At 30.6% G+C, this 19,841-nt stretch overlaps 1 protein-coding gene across 1 annotated transcript; it reads left to right on the top strand.

Moving 5' to 3' along the window:
* Positions 1-16,432: 16,432 nt before the first annotated feature.
* On the top strand, positions 16,433-18,746 carry LOC124917449 (beta-glucosidase 44-like). Its single transcript, XM_047457887.1, has 11 exons — positions 16,433-16,649; positions 16,715-16,773; positions 16,848-16,923; positions 17,015-17,086; positions 17,156-17,243; positions 17,329-17,581; positions 17,664-17,779; positions 17,855-18,075; positions 18,151-18,215; positions 18,268-18,370; positions 18,466-18,746. Exons 1-11 carry the CDS (start codon positions 16,433-16,435, stop codon positions 18,744-18,746), a joined length of 1,551 nt encoding a protein of 516 aa, XP_047313843.1.
* The last annotated feature ends 1,095 nt before the right edge of the window (positions 18,747-19,841 follow it).

Raw genomic sequence — 19,841 nt, 5'->3', positions numbered from 1 at the left:
AAACATTTCTCAGTTAAAATATTAATAATGTATTTGCGTTGATTAACACAAATACCTATTTTATTTCTACTAATTTACAGGCCAAGAAAATATTTTTCTTCATCTAAGTCCTTAATAGAAAAACAGTCATCCAAAAAAATTTTAATTCTAGAAATTTCAACCAGATCATTTCCTGAAATGAGTATATCATCAACATATACAACTAAAACAATGATTTTATCTTTTTTATGATAAACAAAGAGACAATTATCATGTAAAGACTGTTTAAAACCAAAAGAAATTAGTTTGTTTGTAAATTCAGTATTCCATTGTCTAGATAATTGTTTAAGACCATACAAACTTTTTAAAAGTTTACACACTTTTCCATTTTCAGACTTAGAGTAATCTTTAGTTATTTTCATATAAATATTTTCATCAATTGTACCATGAATTAGGGGTGTTCATCGGTTCGGTTTTTGGGTTCTTCGAATTTTCGGTTCGGGTTCTTCGAATTTTTATTTTTTTTAAGCAAATTCGAAAACCGAACCGATTTGAATAAATTCGAATTCTGTTTATTCGAATTCGGTGAATTCGAATTCGGTTCGAATTCGGTCGGATATTCGGTTTAGACCAAATAAAGAAAATCCCATACTTATAATTTTTTTAAAAGAGTTAACAAAATAAATAAGTTGTTAAAGAGATCTTATCTACTTAAATTATAAAAAAAATATAAATCATGCAAACTTAGCTTAGTGATTAACGCCAATATATATTCGACAATTGAACGAAGAAAGTAAAACAGTGTTGAGGTGTGGCGGTTGAGAGGTGTGGACAGCTAGAGAAAAGGGAAAATGAATGCGGAATTATGAATTTAATTTAGAGATTTAGTAAGAGGCCATGATAATTTAATATATAATATGTAATAAGTTATATAATAAAAATAAATAATAATAATGAATAATAAAAATGAATTCGGTTTTCGGTTTGGTTTTCGAGTTAAAACCTAAACTCGAAAACCAAACCGAAAACCGTATTTGAATTCGAATCGGTTTAAAATTCGATTCGAAAACCGAAAATATAATTCGAATTCGGTCGGATATTCGGTTCAGACCAAATATTGAACACCCCTACCATGAATAAATGCATTATTGACATCTACTTTATGTAGATGCCAATTATTTGCAGCAGTAAGAGCTAAAATCAGTTTGATAGTAACAGTTTTAGTTATAGGAGCAAAACTATCTGTATAATCTATTCCTTCCCTTTGATTATATCTCTTTGTAACAAGTCTTGCTTTTAATTTTTCAATTGTACCATCAGAATTAATTTTAGTTTTGAATATCCAACTACAACCTATGGTTTTTTCTCCTTTTGGAAGATCAACCATTTTCCAGGTTTGATTATCTTCTAAGGCTTTTAATTCTTGTTTCATAGCATTTTTCCAACCATCATTCATACAAGCTTCTTTGTATGAATGAGAAGCTTGTATGAATGAGGTTCATTTATTTTTGTAATGTTCATTAAGAATGACTCCTTATTTGAATCATTTAAGTGATTTTGGAAAGGAAAAGTTTTTTTGGAACATAGTGACTTTTTTTAATATTCATAATATAGTCATTTGTCCATGTTGGCTTTCCTTTAATTCTATCACTTTTTTTTAATGGTTTTTGAAAATTATTTAAAGTAGTATCATCAAAATTTAATGATTCTTCTTCAGTTTGATCTAAGTTAAAATTGTTTGGTTGTTGTTTATTTTGTGTCAAGTTATCTTGTGAAAAAATTTCAGTTAAAACTTAAGTTTTTGGACTATTTTGATTAGGACAACATTCTTCAAAATCATCACAAAAGTTATTTTTTACTTCAACAGAAACATTATGTTGAATATCTGAAATATTATGTTGAATATCTTTCAATTGATATTTCTTTTTATCAAATAGAAAGATATTTTCATAAAATTTTACATCTCTAGATGTAAAAATTTTATTATTTTCAAGATTATACAATTTATATGCCTTTTGACCAATTTGATATCCTAAGAAAAATGATTTTATTTATTTGAGCGATAACAAAGACATCCGAATGTCTTTATGTCTTCTAAAACTGGTTTTTTGTTTTTTAAAATTTCAAATTGACATTTCCAACCTAAATTTTGAGATGGCAGACTATTAATAAGATGTGTGGCCATAAGAATGGAAAATGTCCAAAATTTTGTTGGTAAGAAGGATTGAAACATTAAAGACCTTGCAACTTGTAGCAAGTGTCTATGTTTTCTTTCTACAACCCCATTTTGTTGTGGGGTGTAGACACAAGTCGTTTGATGCAAAATCCCTTTTGATTTGAAAAAAGATTTACACTTTGAATTAACAAATTATGTACCATTATCTGTTCGGATTTTTGATATTTGCATCGAATTGAGTTTTAACCATTTAATAAAACTAAATAATCTTATAAAAAACAAGTTCTTTACTCTCAATTAGAAATGTCCAAGTACATTTACTAAAATCATCAACATGAATCAATTCAAAACATTTTGAGTTATTGGTTTTACTAATTGGAAAAGGCAGTCTATGCATTTTAGATTTGTTACACACTTCACAGTGTTTTGTTTTTGAAATGTAATTAGGGTAAATTTGTTTCAATACACAATCAGAAGGATGTCCAAATTTAAAATACAAAAGAACATAATCAACAACATTTGTACAAATTGAATTGCCCGTCTTATTCAAAACGATATTGTTCTTACTACAAAGAGATGAATTTCTAGTATCCAAAACATATAGTGAATTCGAAATATAACCAATAGCTAAGATATCACTAGAATTATGGTCCTGCATTTTGCAATATGAAGAATCAAAAAAATATTTTATTTTGTTTGGTTTTAACAATTTTGAAACAGAAATCAAATTATACTCAAATTCAGGAATTAGGAAAACATTTTCAAGAATAATTTTGTTTGTCAATTTCACTTTACCCATGAAATTAACACATACTTTTGTTTTGTTTGGAAGGTATACACAGACTGGTTCAACCAATGCTTTAACTTCAAACATATTTTGTTTTTCTAAACACACATAATTACTAGAACCAGTGTCAATAATCCATAATTGTTCTTTGAATTTTAAATCATTGTATTTGTTTGATTTTGAATAATTATGGATTTCACAAAAAAATATTAGAACAAAACTGACCTGCAGCATTGTTGCTAGTTGATGTTTCAAAAGAAAAAAGTTATTCTGCTTCATTTGTTGCAGTAGAGAACTCAGCATAGAGATGGTTTCTTGAGTATTTTCCCGCTGAGAGTTGTTATACTTCTGATCATCAGCGAAATAGTTGAGGGGAGTGGACGCCATGTTAATGTGGTTTTTCATCTTCTTTCCACCTTTGTTCTCTTTTCACCAGTCAGGGTACCCAATGATTTTGAAACATCCCTCTTGTAGATGTCCATTTCCTCGACAAAATTTGCAGTAGAGATTTCCTTTTGAGCTTCCCCCTTTAGTGGTTTTATTTTCTGTACCGATCTTTCCTCGACCATTTCCTCCTCCTGAATTGAACGCCATTGCAGAATGTTCTATAATCTCCTCTCCAACATGACTGATTTCCCTTTGTTTTTGGACTGATAGAATAGATGCATATGCTTTATGAAGATCTGGCTCTAATTCAGACACAAGAATTTGACTCCTTACAAAGTCATAAGAATCATTTAAAATTGTTAAGAATTGACTCAATCTCCTCTTAACATCAGCTTCTTCAACTTCTTCTGAAATTTTACAGCACTTATGAATCCTAAGCTTACAGTCACAACTTGGTAGTTGGTTTAATGCTCTGAACTCATCCCATAATCGATTCATCTTGGAATAATAAGGTTCAATTATTCTTGGTCCCTGCTTCATCGAACTAATCTCTTTTTGAATTTGGAAGGATGATTGCTCGTTCTTGACTTGATAACGTTTCTTGATTCCTTCCCATATATCCATTGTAGTCTTAGTGTGTATAAAATTTTCTTTCTCTTCAGCAATCAAATAATTCAAGATCCAAGATCTAACGAGTGAATCCACTTTAACTCAACGAACTTGAGCATCAATATTTTCTGGGTAAAGAATTGACCCGTCTATAAACCCTTGTTTTGACTTAGCCGTGAGTGCGATATGCACACTCCGACTCCAACTGATATAGTTATTTCCATTGAATAGAGTAGTAACAATGGACATACCAGGATTGTCGTGTGCAGATACATATAGAGGATCGTCCGCCAGTTGTGTCATTCTTTCTCTGTCTTTAATCAACGGGTTCTCGGTAGAAGAATTTCCAAGCTTCGTTTTGATACCCTTTAAATTACTTTTCCGTCTCTAGTAGATTATTCACCTTGTTCTTGAACCTTGCTCTGATACCATATCAAGAAAACAGAACAGCTAGGTTTTGAGATGAAGAGCTAGAGAAAACAAGAAGATAGAGTTATCAGAAAAAAGTGATGACGCATAGGGTTCATCTCCCGTTTTATTGATTAATTAATAAAGTCAGTAATAGTCTTTATTCTTTTTCTATCTATCAATCTAAGTATCTTAATAATACTTATATATTAAGTTTAGACTAAATATGTCTAAACTTATTTTAATACATCTATCAATATAATTTATAATATATAACTCTATATATATAGGCATTCATATATTTACAGACTCAATCATCATGGGCATTCCTATGTTTACATACATTATATACTTATTTTAACACGGTTCTAGTTTCTGGAGAAGCATGATGATTATGTCTTTCATATTTTGTTTACAAGAATTTATTCTACTACTAATTAGTATTCTATTATGAGGATAACAAAATATTAAAGAAGGGTTTATAAATGATAGATTGAAACTGACCAGCAGAAAATAATAGAGATGGAAGTTTGACATTGAAACTGATTAGGCCGACAACAACCCTATATTTTGAAGTTCATAAATTCGATGGAGTTACTAATTAAATAAAACTCACACTTTAGGTTGGCTGGCTTGAGTCTTTGCTAATTAGCTTCTCAACAAGATCAACAACGTCTTAAATAGGGGTGAACATAGTTTGGGTTGACCCAAACTCCATCCTTAAACCAAACCTAAAATGTTTATTTGAGTAAGTTAATTTGATTTAGGTTGGGTTGAATTCAAGTTGGATTTATTTCAGGTTGGATTAAAGTTACCCAAATTATTCAAACTAAATTAATTTAATTTCAATCAAATATAAATTAACCATATTCCAACTTCAGTATATTTTCTTAATTATTACTTTGTTGATCTCAATTAAAGTCAAATGAAAAATAAATAAATAAATTTTAAACTTATTAACAATGTGTTTATTAATTATAATCTAGTCATACATAACTAATGTATCACTATTGCTCTAAAATTCTTTAATGAATTAATTTGTTTCTGAAAATAACATAGTTTACCATATTCAAAGACATTAATTAGTATGAATTATTTAAATAATTCATATTAATTTCACCTATTATTTCTTCAACTAATTTAACAATTAAAATAACAAAATAATTTCAAACAAATCAAAATTATGTTAAACGGATAAAAAACGTATAATAATGTTAAAGACATATTAGACGGAGCAAAAAACAAATTAAACAAACCAAAAATGTTAAATGTGTCATAAGTGTGTTTAACGGGTCAAAACATGTTAAACATGTCAAAACGGTGTTAAACGTGTTAAACGTGTCAAAACGTGTTAAACGTGTCAAAAACATGTTAAACATACCAAAAACGTATGAAATGAATTAAAACAAGTTACATACTTGTTAAAACTATAAATGTATTAAGCGAGTCAAATCAAGTCATACGAATCAAATATTAGTTAAACAAGTTAAAAACGTGTTGAATAAGTCAAAATCATATTAAACTATGTCAAATGAATCAAATAATTGGTAAACGGATCAAACTATGTTTATTGGAACAAGAACATGTTAAATATTAAACAAGTCAAAAACGTAATAAATGTGTTACAAACTAAAATTTAGTTTGGGTTATCCAACCCATATTATTCATTAATATGGGTTGGATAATGGTTGACTAAATTTAGTTTAGGTTGAATATGGGTTGGGTTTACTCATTTGCACACCCCTAGTCTTGGACCGAGACTATGCTCTATGCACTTTCTTCCTTCACGTTGATCCCAAATTCTTCTTCGACTCCCATCACAACCTCCACCTATAACATTTTCACAAATCATTATCATACAAAAGAAAATGTTTGATTCATCTAGATCTACTTCATACCGTATCAAGATAATCGACTCCAAAGGCTACAAACATTAATTCTCTATTACAAAAGTTTCATCGGAAAGAGTCAGTTGGTTCTTCACAATTTTTACACACTGCTTAGCTGCTCATCAAACAAGTTACTAATCTAAGTGAACATGAATTTTGCATTCACATATCGAAGTTATAAGTAATTAATTCAGCCTAGCATGATAAGCATCTTAGTATTAGATTTTTATGCTTTGTAAATATATTCAAATTCGACTTGAGAAAGAAAGAAGTTGTAACTAAATCGGAATTTCGAGATCCATACCGCACAAGAGACGTGAAAATGGTGTGAAGTTGGTCGCAACTTAAGGGAACGGAAAGCTTACACATTAATAGACAATGATACTGAATTCATGTTGAGATCTTTCTGCCTCATTGCTCAAACCGAAAATAAGTCATGAACCAATCATTACTTTAAAATTGATTAACGTCTTGCTCTTGTTATGTCGAGTTCTTCTCGGCGTGTCTTGTTCAATAATGAGATTTATCTCACTTTGAAATTGTTTAATATTTTTCTCTTTCTAAGTCAAGTTCTTATCGATGTAGACTTTGGGAAAATGACGTGTTCTGTCCAAGGATGAGACTCGTCTCTCTTTAGAACTCGTTTAACATCTTTTCATTCACTAAGATTGACTAGTTTGACACTCGTTTCAACTCTCACTTGTCAATCTTCATGGGTCTTTGAAACTCGGTCTTAGGGCTTAGTTCTCCCTTAACTTTGACAGAACGCCTCTCGCGCTTTCAAACTCACCCACTCTTTGTTGCCTAAACTTAGAGGAGATTGCACATGATATTTCTGTTTTTTGTTAGCCTTTTTTGTTTTATTGAGAACACTCATCGTTTAGACTTTTGTTTTTATTTTTATCAATAGCGTTGATGAAGACGAATCTTTTAGTTGTCATTTTGTTCACCAAAATTCTCATAGTGTTGACTTAGGTTTTTATTGGTTTTTTTCAAAAATATCCCTAGTTTTCAAACGTAAAGCTTCTTTCTCCTCTTCTTTTTTTTCTTGTTTGTTTGTGTTTTTGTATGTTATTTTACTTAACAAAGTTCCCATAGTATAGTATTGACTAAAGGGTTTATTTTACTTCTCATTTTCGCAATGGAGGAATGAAGTTAGACTTGTCTAGCCCTCTAGCTATTATTGACTTTTAATCATTTGCACTAATTTTCAATCTTGGATCAAAATATTTTCGAAAATTGGATTCATCCATTCTTTTGTGACTATTTCAAAAAGAGACCAATAATCGTTAATTTTCCTTGACACGGAAGTCATCAATCATAAAAACTCTCTTGGATGCCAATGATTGCTCTGGATTTTCTTCCGAGTGATTTTATTTGCACAAACATCAAGCATCAAATTTTATATCACGCTTCACTTTAATTGTTTTATCAAGAGGTCCATCCTTGTGTTTGGGAGGCTATGCGTTTTAATTTTTAGGCATATTTTTGTTTTTTTGTTTGCCTTTATCTTTAGCTCATACTTAGGATGTATTTGATAGAATTGGTAATGGGTAAGGAAACATTCTTCGTCGCATTCCCTCCAAAAAAGATACATGCCCCCCTCAATGACACGCTTGAAAATTATTCTTAAGAGAACCTCCCCACCTAATTAAACCACGCTTTCGTTCTTGCCTTTGACAATCAAGACAAGAGTCTAGTTGAATGACAAACGGTGATTTCAATATCTCAATATTTGTGAGAACACATTTTTTTAGACCGGGGTAATATCCAACAGAATCGATACATTTATGTTATTGTCATTCTTTGCAGTCAAATCGAGAGTCTAGATTAGCAACAAATTGTGATTTCAATGTCTCAACCAACACAGTCCTACTGTCATTATTTTTTCGAAGCCTTCAAGTTCTCATACATGGCCCACATAAGACACCTTTTTTTGATAACGTGGTTTCAAGTTTGAGCTATGAATTTCCACAAGCATCACTTAAAAAAATAAAACATTTTAAGTGTTCGTGTGGCTTAAAAGAGTGTTTATTCGGATAACTTTTGTTCAAGTTTTAGAAAAAAATGAGTTAATATTGAAATAATCCTCAATGTGAATGCATTAATCCTCATTTCTACTTGCTTTCTAAATCCTTATTTCTCGTTTGTCATTTTTTCATATTTTCTCTTTCTTCTTTGTTAGAGGGCTAAATGACATCTTATTTTTCTCAATACTTTTTGAGAGAAGTATGGTGGTGATCGGGCTTAAAAAGTAAGATGTTTGTGTATCTTTTTGCAAGGAATCAGGTTAAAATGTAGTTCAAAAACTCGTTTAAAAATTATTATTATTATTTTTTCACTTTATCATTTTCTATTTGGTTTTGTGACTTTTTCCTTTTTCTGGAACGCCTCTAATTTTGGAACTAGAATTTTATTTTGATGAATTTCATTTTATTATTAACAAAAAAAATTTTGTTTGATTTCTCATTATCCTTTTTTAAAATTCTTACACATTTGGGATGACTATCAATTTTTGAAACGTGAATATTCATATATCATTCATCAATCCCAACATGCATCCATATCCTATCATCTTCGAGAACATTTAAACTTTAACGTGTTGAGATTGTACGGGGCAAAAACTCATATTCGTCGAGTGTAGTCAATCGAGTCGCTCCTCCCGAGAAGATTTTCTTGATAAGGATACTTCTTAGTAATGTGAAGCTCCAAATTGTGAGGCTCGAAATAGGTGGTCCCAAATTGTAATTGAATCCAATAAGGAAACTCAAATTGTGAGGTTCGAAAGAATAGGTCTCAAATTGCATTTAATATCAAATAAGAAGCCCCAAATTGTGAGATTCAAAAGAAGAAGTCTCAAATTGTAATTAGCCCCCAATAAGGAGCCCTACTTTGTTATTTCAACCAATTTTATTTAAAAAACATAGGGGGAAATTCGTAATTACCATTTCGAGTTGCAAAGATTGGAATTGAGAATTATAAAAAACACATTAGTTTGAATTCTATTAGAATTCTAATTCCAATTTTAATTATTAATATTAAATATTCTACCAAACAAGAGATACAATTGTACATAATGGTAGACTATATATATACATCAAGAGTCTCGCCATAATATAGTAATTTATTATTCGACTTATAAAAATTAATAAATGTTATTTGTAATTCTTCAGGATGATTGGTAAAAAGAAATCCAATTTGGAGTAAAAATAGGGACAAAGAGCCATATCTTATTGCTCTTTAGTATCGAATCTGTTCTAAACCCTTGAACCTTAAAGCTTGGCTCGAAGAGAAGAGGAACGGAGTCGCTTAAACGAAGTGAGAGGATCGAAAAGAAGCTCGACCAGAGGGTAAAGTGGATGAATCTAGAAAGTCTTTCTACTTAGCTCGTCAAGCGAAGTTGCTATCAACGGCTTTAGCATGACTATATTATGACTATATTGTAGTAATCTAAGATTTGAAGTTATGGTGTACTCTAATAAATTAAGAAAAGTAAATATTTGATCGTGATTTAGATTAAAATAATTAGATAATTATGGAGTAGTTTTAGAAACCAGGAAAATATTTGGGTGGAATTGATCCTAGTGTAGATCATCACTTGTTAACACAGATATATCTCATTTTTATTATAAATATATAAATAAGCTCTAACTTTATATTTGAATATATCGAGTTGATTGAACTTAATTATTAATTAAATGTTGGAATTATTTTAAATGAAAACACTTAAATTTGATGAGAAAAGTTGTGTTCAGACTCTATTAAATTTATTGATATATATAATTAAAGAGAAGTGATAGAGAGAGTGAATTTGGGGAGGGAATGGGAGAAGGAATGACTTGGCATCACCCTCATTGGTTGGAAAAGTGGGAGGAAAGATTGGAGAGGGAGAAATTATTTGATTTTTTCAGCGAATCAGATTATGCCACATCATTCCCTTTCTTATTCTCTCACCCAAATTCTCTCCCCTAATCATTTCTCATACTTAAAATATATTTTAGAATATTATCTTGTAATAAATAGTTGAATAAAATATTTAATATATATATATATATTTAAATGATTTTTTTACTGAGATGTAATAAATGAAGATACACGTCAGAATATGTATATTATTATTCTTTAACCAATAAAATAAATGGTTAGGTCTTGCAACAACAAAATTATGGATCTTTTTATAAATTAAACTTATGACAAGTCGTCTATAATGAACAACAAATTTATCAAAACTGAAATAGCATCAAACAATAACAACACAATATACGTGGTTCGGTCAAAATCGACATACGTCCACGGGAGGGATAAGTTTCATTAAATCAAAGAAATGTCAATAGTAGAAATTTACATGCCCTTCGCTCAAATTAAAAAAGTGATTACACTAAGAATGATTGAAATACTACACAATCAAAAGTTTCCCCAACCTCTCTCTCTGGATCAATCAAAGAACAAGAAAGAAGTAGAAAAAACTCAAGATTTGTTCACTCTCTCTCAACCTTATTGTGTTATGAGAAAAATACCAAAAAATGTATTTATACCGTAACCCATTTTCATAACAGAAAACCCTGACTCATTTTCATAATAGAAAATTCTGACCCGTTTACTTACCCGGAAGATAAAACCCGACCCAATGGCAAGGAACACCTCAACAATTCTCCTACTTCCGAGCCATGGAAGAATGTTGCTATAAACATTCATCATTTTGATGCCCCTACTAGAACCATTCCGGTTTTGGCACAACATATCTAATGATTGTCTCTTGGTAAACCCTTTGTCATCATATCTGACATGTTCTCATCCGTATGCACTTTTCCAAGTATAACTCCTTCTTCTCAAGCACCTCACGGATCCAATGGTACCTTCTTTGGATGTATTTTGAACGTGAATGGAAACTTGGATTTTTGCTCACATGTATAGCACTTTGTGAGTCACTAAACACCATAAATTTGTCTTGTGTTATACCCGTTTCTTTCAATAATTCATTCATCCATCTCATTTCCTTACAACATTCAGTAATGGTAATATATTTAGCTTCTGTAGTAGACAAAGCAATACATTTTTGTAGACGAGACTGTCATGATACAGCTCCTCCTCCAAAAGTAAACAGATACCCTAAAGTTGATCTCATTGTGTCAATATCACCACTCATTCTGAATCAGAAAACCCTTCAACGTGTGGTTTTCTAGTACCATAACACAAAGCGTATTTGGAGGTCCCTCGAAGATATCTCATTAGATAGTTAACCGCTTCCCAAAGTGTTTTATCGGGATTTGAAAAGAAACAACTAACTACTCCAACCGCATGAGCTATATCTGGTCTTGTGCAAACCATTGCATATATCAGACTGCCTATTTCTGAAGCATATGGAACCTTGCATATTTCTTGTCTTTCCTCTTCTATCTCTGGAGGAGACATTGTTTTGTTTATTTTCAAGTGTGTAGTCAATGTGCAAGCAACTAGTTTTGTCTTGTCCATACATAATCTTTTTAGAATCTTCTCAATATATCTCTCTTGAGACAGCCATAGCTTTTTCTTCACCTGATCACGAATGACATGCATTCCAAAAATTTGTCTTGCTTGACCCAAGTTTTTCATCTCAAAAGACTTGGTTAAATCATTTTTCAACTTGGCAATCTTGAGCTTGTCTCTCCTTACAATCAGCATGTCATCAACATATAAGAGAAGTATAATAAAATCTTTAGAAGCGAACTTTTGCACAAAGACACAGTGATCTGTAGACGTCGTCATGTACCCATGGATGGTCATGAATGACTAAAACTTAAGATACCACTGTCTTGGTGCTTTCTTCAAACTATACAGACTTTTGACATGTTTGCACACATTTCTTTCTTCACCTTTCTTATTGTAACCTTCAGGTTGCTCCATATAAACATCTTCATCCAAATCACCGTGGAGAAATGCAGTCTTAACATCAAGCTATTCAACCTCAAGATTTATACAAGCAGTTAGACCTAACACCACCTGGATGGAAGTCATATTCACTACCGGTGAGAAAATCTCATCATAATTGATTACATGCCTCTGGCCAAAGCAGTCAGTCATTCTTCCTTCTGAGCATCCTCAAGAACCTCTTTATAGAATATAGGCTCCCCATAATCAGTTAAAAGAACATCTTTATAGCAAGGTATTTAGAACTTGATCTTTTCTCCTCTAGTTAGTAGACCTCTTAAGTGCCTCTGTTTGTTGATTCTATTGATTTCCATCTTCTTGTTGAACTTCAAAATCAGCCTCTATCACTAATATTAGTTTCTGTATTATTTCAATGACCTACAGCTTGACTCTAAGGAACATTATCATCATTATCTAAGTCTGAAGCTACATGTGGCCTTGTCTCCTCAACATCAAGAGACAGCTCAAGATCAGGAAGATCATGTATGTATGCATCAAGCTTTTCACCATCTTCAAAATTCTCAATAATTTAATCTTCAAGGAATACCACATCTCGGCTTCTCAAAACCTTCTTGTCAACTGGGTCATAAGACTTGTATCTCCACTTTTCATCACCATAACTCAAAAATATGCATTGACTAGTTTTTGCATCTAGCTTAAACCTCTCATCTTTTAGAACATGCACAAGGGATCTCCAACCAAAAATACGTAAATAGTCATAATTAATATCTTTATCTGACCAAACATTTTCTGCACGCTTATTATTCAATGGCTTGGAGGGATTGCGGTTGATCACATACATTCCACTACTCATGGCTTAAGGCCAGAAATGCTTAGCCAACCTGGCATGGGAGAGCATACTTATCATTTGTTCCAATATTGTTCTGTTCGTCCTCTTTGTCATTTCATTTTGTTGTGGAGTCTTGGGCACAGTCTCTTCATATCGAATACCCTACTCCTTACAATAATTATCAAATGAGCCTATGTACTTTCCCCCATTATCTGACCGCGCCCTCGTCATTTTTATGTTTGTCTCTCTTTCAACCAGCTTGTAAAAGACCTCGAACCTTGTTGCAACCTTATCCTTGGACTTTATAGTATAGGCCCAAACTTTCCTAGATGCATCGTCTATGAAGGTTACAAAATAAGAAGTACCACCTATGGATTTAATCTTCATAGGACTGCAGACATCAGTATGGACCAACTCAAGGACATACTTTTTTAGTTCCACTTTCGACTTACTAAAGGAGACTCTGTTCTGCTTACCCTTCAAGAAATGCTCACAATTTTCAAGATGAGAATCCTTGAGATTCGGCAACTCATTCCTCTTGATCAAAACATTCAGCCCCTTTTCACTAATATGGCATAGTCTCTTGTGCCACAACTCAGAGGATGACTCCATCACGATAGAATATGCTACATCATAGACAATTTTCAAATTTGTCTTGTATAAGGAACAATATTTCTTACCTCGTGCAACAACCAGAGAACCCTTGCTTAGCTTCCATGCTCCACCACTAAAAACATTATGGTAGCCTCCATCATCGAGTTTACCTGCAAAAATCAAATTCATTCTCAAATCAGGAACATGTATTACATCTCTAAATGTCAGAAAAAATAGCCCATGTTTGTCTCGATTCTAACATCACCAAGACCAACTATCTTAGACACACCACTATTACCCATGTGAACCTCACCATAATCACCAACTTTATAGGACTAGAAGTAACCTTTGTGTGGAGTAATACGGAATGAAGCACATGTGTCAATAATCCATATTGTTTCATTTAAAGATGTGCTAAGACAGGAGTCTTGACAGTTAGAAACATATGTCATCTCACCATCTGAAGCATAAGCAGATGTATCTACACTATGTTCTTTCTTTTCTCTGGGCTTAACCGTACCCTTTGCTTTATCATTTTTAAATTTTCAGTACTCGTTTTTCCAATGACTCTATTTTCCATAGTAATGGCAAGCATCATCCTTCTTTGGAGCTCTAGACTTATCCCTACTTGAACCACTTCTATTATCCTTTAATCTTCCTCTATCATCAGACTTAGAGGATTTATCCCCCTTTCGATTATCCTCATCAGGTAAGGAACTGGTCACAAATATCATGTTGACTTTATCATTTGGTGTTGAGTTGCTGAGAGTGATAATAAATGTCTCCCAACTTGTATGTAAAGATCCGGACATAAAAGTGCTTGCATCTCATCATCAAAGTTTATCTTCATACTACTCATCTGATTCAAAATATTTTGAAATTCATTCAAGTGCTCAGCAATTGATTTATTATCAATGTACTTCAGATTCACCAGCCTTCGTACTAGTGTTTCTTTATTCTCTGTTGATCTCTCAATGTAGAGAGCTTCAAGTTTGCTCCACACACCATACGATGTTGTCTCATTCTCAACATGGTGCATAACATTTAAACTAACCTAGGAACGAATAAAGTTATATGTCTTTCTATATGTCTTTTTCCAATCAGCCTCTTTTGTAGTCTCAGGTCTAACACTCTCATTTTCAATTGCTTCATTCAAATCATCTGAAACTAACAAATCATTAATCATAAGTTTTCATTGCCTATAGTTTGTACCATTCAGACTCACCATATTAGGTTTGAATTTCCCCATTATTATTGTCTTAACAACTGACAAAAACCCCAGCAAAGAAACTAGTTGATCTCCTCTTTAAATTTCGTCGAGTAATCAGCACAGCACTCTGCTTCAATGTTAAAACAGATAACTTAATCAATATTTCTTTAATACCACTGTTGGGTTTTGCAACAATAAAACTATGGATCTTCTAAGAAATCAAGTCTGTGACAAATCAGTTCTGAAATCATCTATAACGAACAACAGATTTAATAAAACTGAAATAGCACAAAACAATAACAACACAGTATACGTGGTTCCGTCAAAATCGACCTACGTTCACGGAAGAGATAAGTTTCACTAAATCAAAGAAATGTGATCAATAGTAGAAACTTAAATGTCCTGCTCTCAAATAAAAGAAGTGATTGCACTAGAAATGATTGAAATACTTCACAATCAAAAGTCCCACAACCCCTCTCTCTCTTGATCAGCCAAAAATAAGAAGGAACTAGAAAAAATCATAGATCAACTTTACTGTGTTAGGAGAAAAATAAAAAAAAATAAAAATTTAATTATACTTTAATCTGTTTTCATAACAGAAAATTCTGATTCGTTTTCATAATAAAAAAATCTTACCCGATTTACTTACTCGGAAGATAAAACCAACCGAGTGGCAAGGAACAACTCAACCATCATGACTAAGACCAAGATAGATAATGCTTTTGGATGATTTTGTAGTTAAATGGATATTGTTAATATGTTGATAATTTCAATTTACTTTAGTTTTAATTTTTTTAAATGTGATCTGTGTGGCTAATTAATATTATTATATAATAGTAATATTAATATACTGGTGACTAATTATTTTTATATTTTTATCATGCTTATGAATTTTTATAATTTATAAATAACTTAATGATTATAACTTCAGAGGTATATTTAAGTAATAAACAAACTAAAAATAAAAATAAACAAAAATGTTTGATGAAAGATATTAATTTATTTAACTAGTTAAAATAGTTCAAGGGTTAAAGAATAATTTTTAGAGATTAAGTTCATCAATTTTATTAAATCTTAGAAAGTTAGATTTATTATTGCTTTCTATATAAACAAATAAAATAAAAAATAATAATTTATCCTTTTGGATAATTGCATTATTTTTTTTAAAAAAGTATTCAAATATTTATTTTTGATGGGTACATTATAGGATTAACAAAGTCTAAGAAAAAAAAATTAAAAAAAAAAATTGCTAAAATTTTATTATCTATTTATTTTTTATAACATGATTTATAGATTTGATTAAAAAAAGTACATTTTTTCAATCACTTTCTACTTAAAATTTTATTTATTTTAATTTGTATAAAATAAATCTTTACCTTTTCATTTTCACAGTTGAGAAAAAAAACTATTTGTGATTTAGATAATGATGTCACTAAAGTAAAATGTGATATAATTTACATAAAATAAAATTTCTAATTAAAATGAAATAATAATTAATTTTCAATATAAAAAAAACGCATTTAAATGAGTTGGTTCGTGCTAACGTTTCAAAAAAAAAATCAAAATTTAAAATTATACTATACCAAATCAAAAAAAGTAATAAATAAGAAGAAAAAAAAGAAATTAAAAAGACCTATTATAGTTTTCTCCGCCTACAAATTAAAGCACAAGACCTGCATCGATCAGTCACATAACAATGGGGGAAAATTCTATCATCTTCTTCATTATTAGTCTCCTTTTATTCACCATTAGGGTTTCATCAACCGGAGAATTCAATACCGGTGGCCTCAGTCGTGAAAGCTTTCCCGATGGCTTCGTTTTCAGAACAGCAACTTCTGCTTATCAAGTAGAAGGCATGGCCAATCAAGGAGGTCGTGGACCATGCATTTGGGATACTTTTGTTAAAATTCCAGGTAATTAAGAATTATATATAGTTTAATTACAAATCTCATAAAATAATAATGTTTTGATTTTCAAGGAATGGAAGCCGAGGGTGCTAATGCAGATGTCGCGGTTGATCAATATCATCGATATAAAGTATGTACAATACTAAAAGATTAAATAAAATCTTACATTCATCTTGATTGTTTGCTAATTAATATTATTTGCAGGAGGATATAGATTTATTGAAAAATTTCAATTTCGAAGCTTATAGATTTTCTATTTCATGGTCCAGGATCTTTCCAAGTAATATAATTGTTTTTATTATTTTAAGTTTAATTATTAGCGATTTCGTTATCTTTTATAATTATTAATTTTTAATTTTTTTTGGATAAAGATGGAACTGGAGTAGTTAATCAAGAAGGGGTTGATTATTATAATAGATTGATCAATTACATGGTTGAGAAAGGTAATCTATGTATATTTAAATGATACAATAAAATTAAATACAATAATATATTGTATCGTGTTTATGCAGGCATTACTCCATATGTCAATTTATATCACTACGATCTTCCGCAAGCACTTCAAGATAAGTACTTGGGATTGTTGGATCGTCAAGTTGTGTAAGTATTAACAAACTTATAATTTTATTTTTAAATTTGATGGTGATTTGTGTTACAAGTTCTTAATCATTTGAAAAAATCACAGGAAGGACTTTACGGATTATGCCGAGTTTTGCTTCAAGACATTTGGCGACAGGGTTAAGAATTGGCTAACATTCAATGAGCCTAGAGTGATAGCCCAACTTGGACACGATGATGGATCGCATGCACCTGGGAGATGCTCTAAAGCGTATGGAAATTGTTCAGAAGGAAATTCTAGTACCGAACCTTATATTGTAGCTCATAATATAATATTGTCTCATGCATCTGCAGTTCAAAAATATAGAGAAAAGTATCAGGTTCGATTTGTTTTTTTCAACCTAAATATTATTGTAGTGAGTTTGAAATATTAATGTTATCTATTGATTTTATTATATATAGGGAGTGCAAAATGGACGCATTGGCATCGTATTAGATTTTGTTTGGTATCAACCGCTTACTAGAGGAAAAGCTGATAATTATGCTGCCCAAAGAGCAAGAGATTTTCATGTCGGATGGTAAGATTTTTCAAAATGAGATGGAATTATCAAGTTAGTTTTTTTTTTTCAAATTTAAATGGATTGTTTTCATAGGTTTTTACATCCCATAACTTATGGTGAGTATCCACGAACCATTCATAAAAATGTTGGCAAACGACTTCCAAAATTTACCAAAGGAGAGGTTAAAATGGTGAAGGGCTCCATAGATTTTGTTGGAATTAACCAATACACATCAAATTATATCTATTATGATTCCAACCGACCTAAACCAGATGTTCTTGCTTACCATATGGATTGGAATGCCTCATTTGCATGTAAGACTATATTTTTTTCATTGAGAAGTTATATTTTAATAGGTCTCCTAATATTTTTTCGGCTTTTTTTTGTAGATGGCAAGAATGGTGTTCCTATTGGTCCAAGGGTAAATAAAATGAGGATTATTAATTGTAGTTATGTAGATAATGGATTTTTTAATATTAGCTAATTTGATTTTTGACATGTTTTAGGCTCACTCTTCTTGGTTATACAATGTGCCAAGGGGATTGTACAACGCGATTACGTATATAAAGGAGCGCTATGGAAATCCATCCATGATAGTGTCTGAGAATGGTACTATCTCACGCGTTTGATAAATTGTATTATTGAATAAAAAAATATTACCTAACGAGTTCTGAATTGATTATATATGTTTTTATTGTGCTTAGGAATGGATGATCCAGGTAATGTTACTCTTGTTGATGGTTTGTATGACAATCATAGGATTGATTATTATAGGGCATATCTAAGCGAGTTAAAGAAAGCGATCGATAATGGTGCAAATGTTAAAGGCTATTTTGCTTGGTCATTACTGGATAACTTTGAATGGAGACTCGGCTACACGTCTAGATTTGGACTTGTTTATGTTGATCATAAGACCCTTAATCGATATCCTAAGATGTCTGCATATTGGTTCAAACAATTATGCGAGAAGATCTCTCAGCACTAGCTTCAACATTTAGAATATTATTTTCAAATATTCAGACATATTTTTATCTTTTATCTTTTGGTTTTTGGTTTTTCTTTATTAATACTCATTATTAATCTATTAATTAAAGTCCCATTTTTATATTTATATTAATTAGAATTTTAATTTGAAACTTTTGCTTAACAAATATTATATTTCTATAACTTATTTTTCACACATTCATAATTTGAATTATTTGTTTCTCTAGTTGAATACTAAATTTTGAATTATTTGGTTCTCTAGTTGAATACTAAATTTTGAATTATTTTTCTACGAAAAAAAATATAAAAAAATATTTAATTTAAAATATTTAATAATTAGATAATATTAATTGGATAATAATTATGTTTCATCCTTCTCATTTTAATAATACAATTACTACATTCCATTATTGTTTTAGTTAAAAAAAATATATATATTACAAAGTTTTGAAAGTATTTTTCCAAGAAAAATTACTATAAAACTATCTTTTCAAAATTATATTATTGTGAACTCAAAAATATTAAATTTTTAAATTTACGTAACTTTCTTAATTATTTCTCTCAACTTACAAATGTATATAAATTAAAATAAATTAAAATAAGCTAGTTATTTAATTATATATATTATGTCCATGGGCCGGCCCAAAGGTTAGGCAAGTTATAACCCAAATAATTTAAGAATAATTTACTAAATTTAACCTAATATCTAACTAAAGTACTTATATTAAATATAATATAAAATTATTAACTTAAATAAAGAAATTAGAACCATTTTTTTTTAGCCCCCGTAAACTTTTGGGCCTATTATGTCAAATGTATCTTTTTGAAAATATAAGAAATGGCTTCTGTTGTCATATCAAATTAGCAATATAAAAATATAACAATTCCCAAAAAAAACTCTGGAAATTAATTTTTTACTGGCCACCTCCCAAAATAAATCTTATAATTTATCAAATAACACACTCAAATTTGTACAAACTAAAATTCAAATTATTGACTTAAGAATATTAATTTATGTAGGGGTGTAAGATTTAAATCCAGTAAAAAAAATATGTACACATTTATGCATCCAAATTTTTTAAGACATATAATTTAG

Source organism: Impatiens glandulifera, unplaced genomic scaffold (assembly GCF_907164915.1).
Source record: "Impatiens glandulifera unplaced genomic scaffold, dImpGla2.1, whole genome shotgun sequence".
Taxonomy (NCBI): domain Eukaryota; kingdom Viridiplantae; phylum Streptophyta; class Magnoliopsida; order Ericales; family Balsaminaceae; genus Impatiens; species Impatiens glandulifera.
The sequence above is the reverse complement of the archived record's forward strand: the minus strand, read 5'-3'. Positions and strand labels throughout refer to the sequence as shown.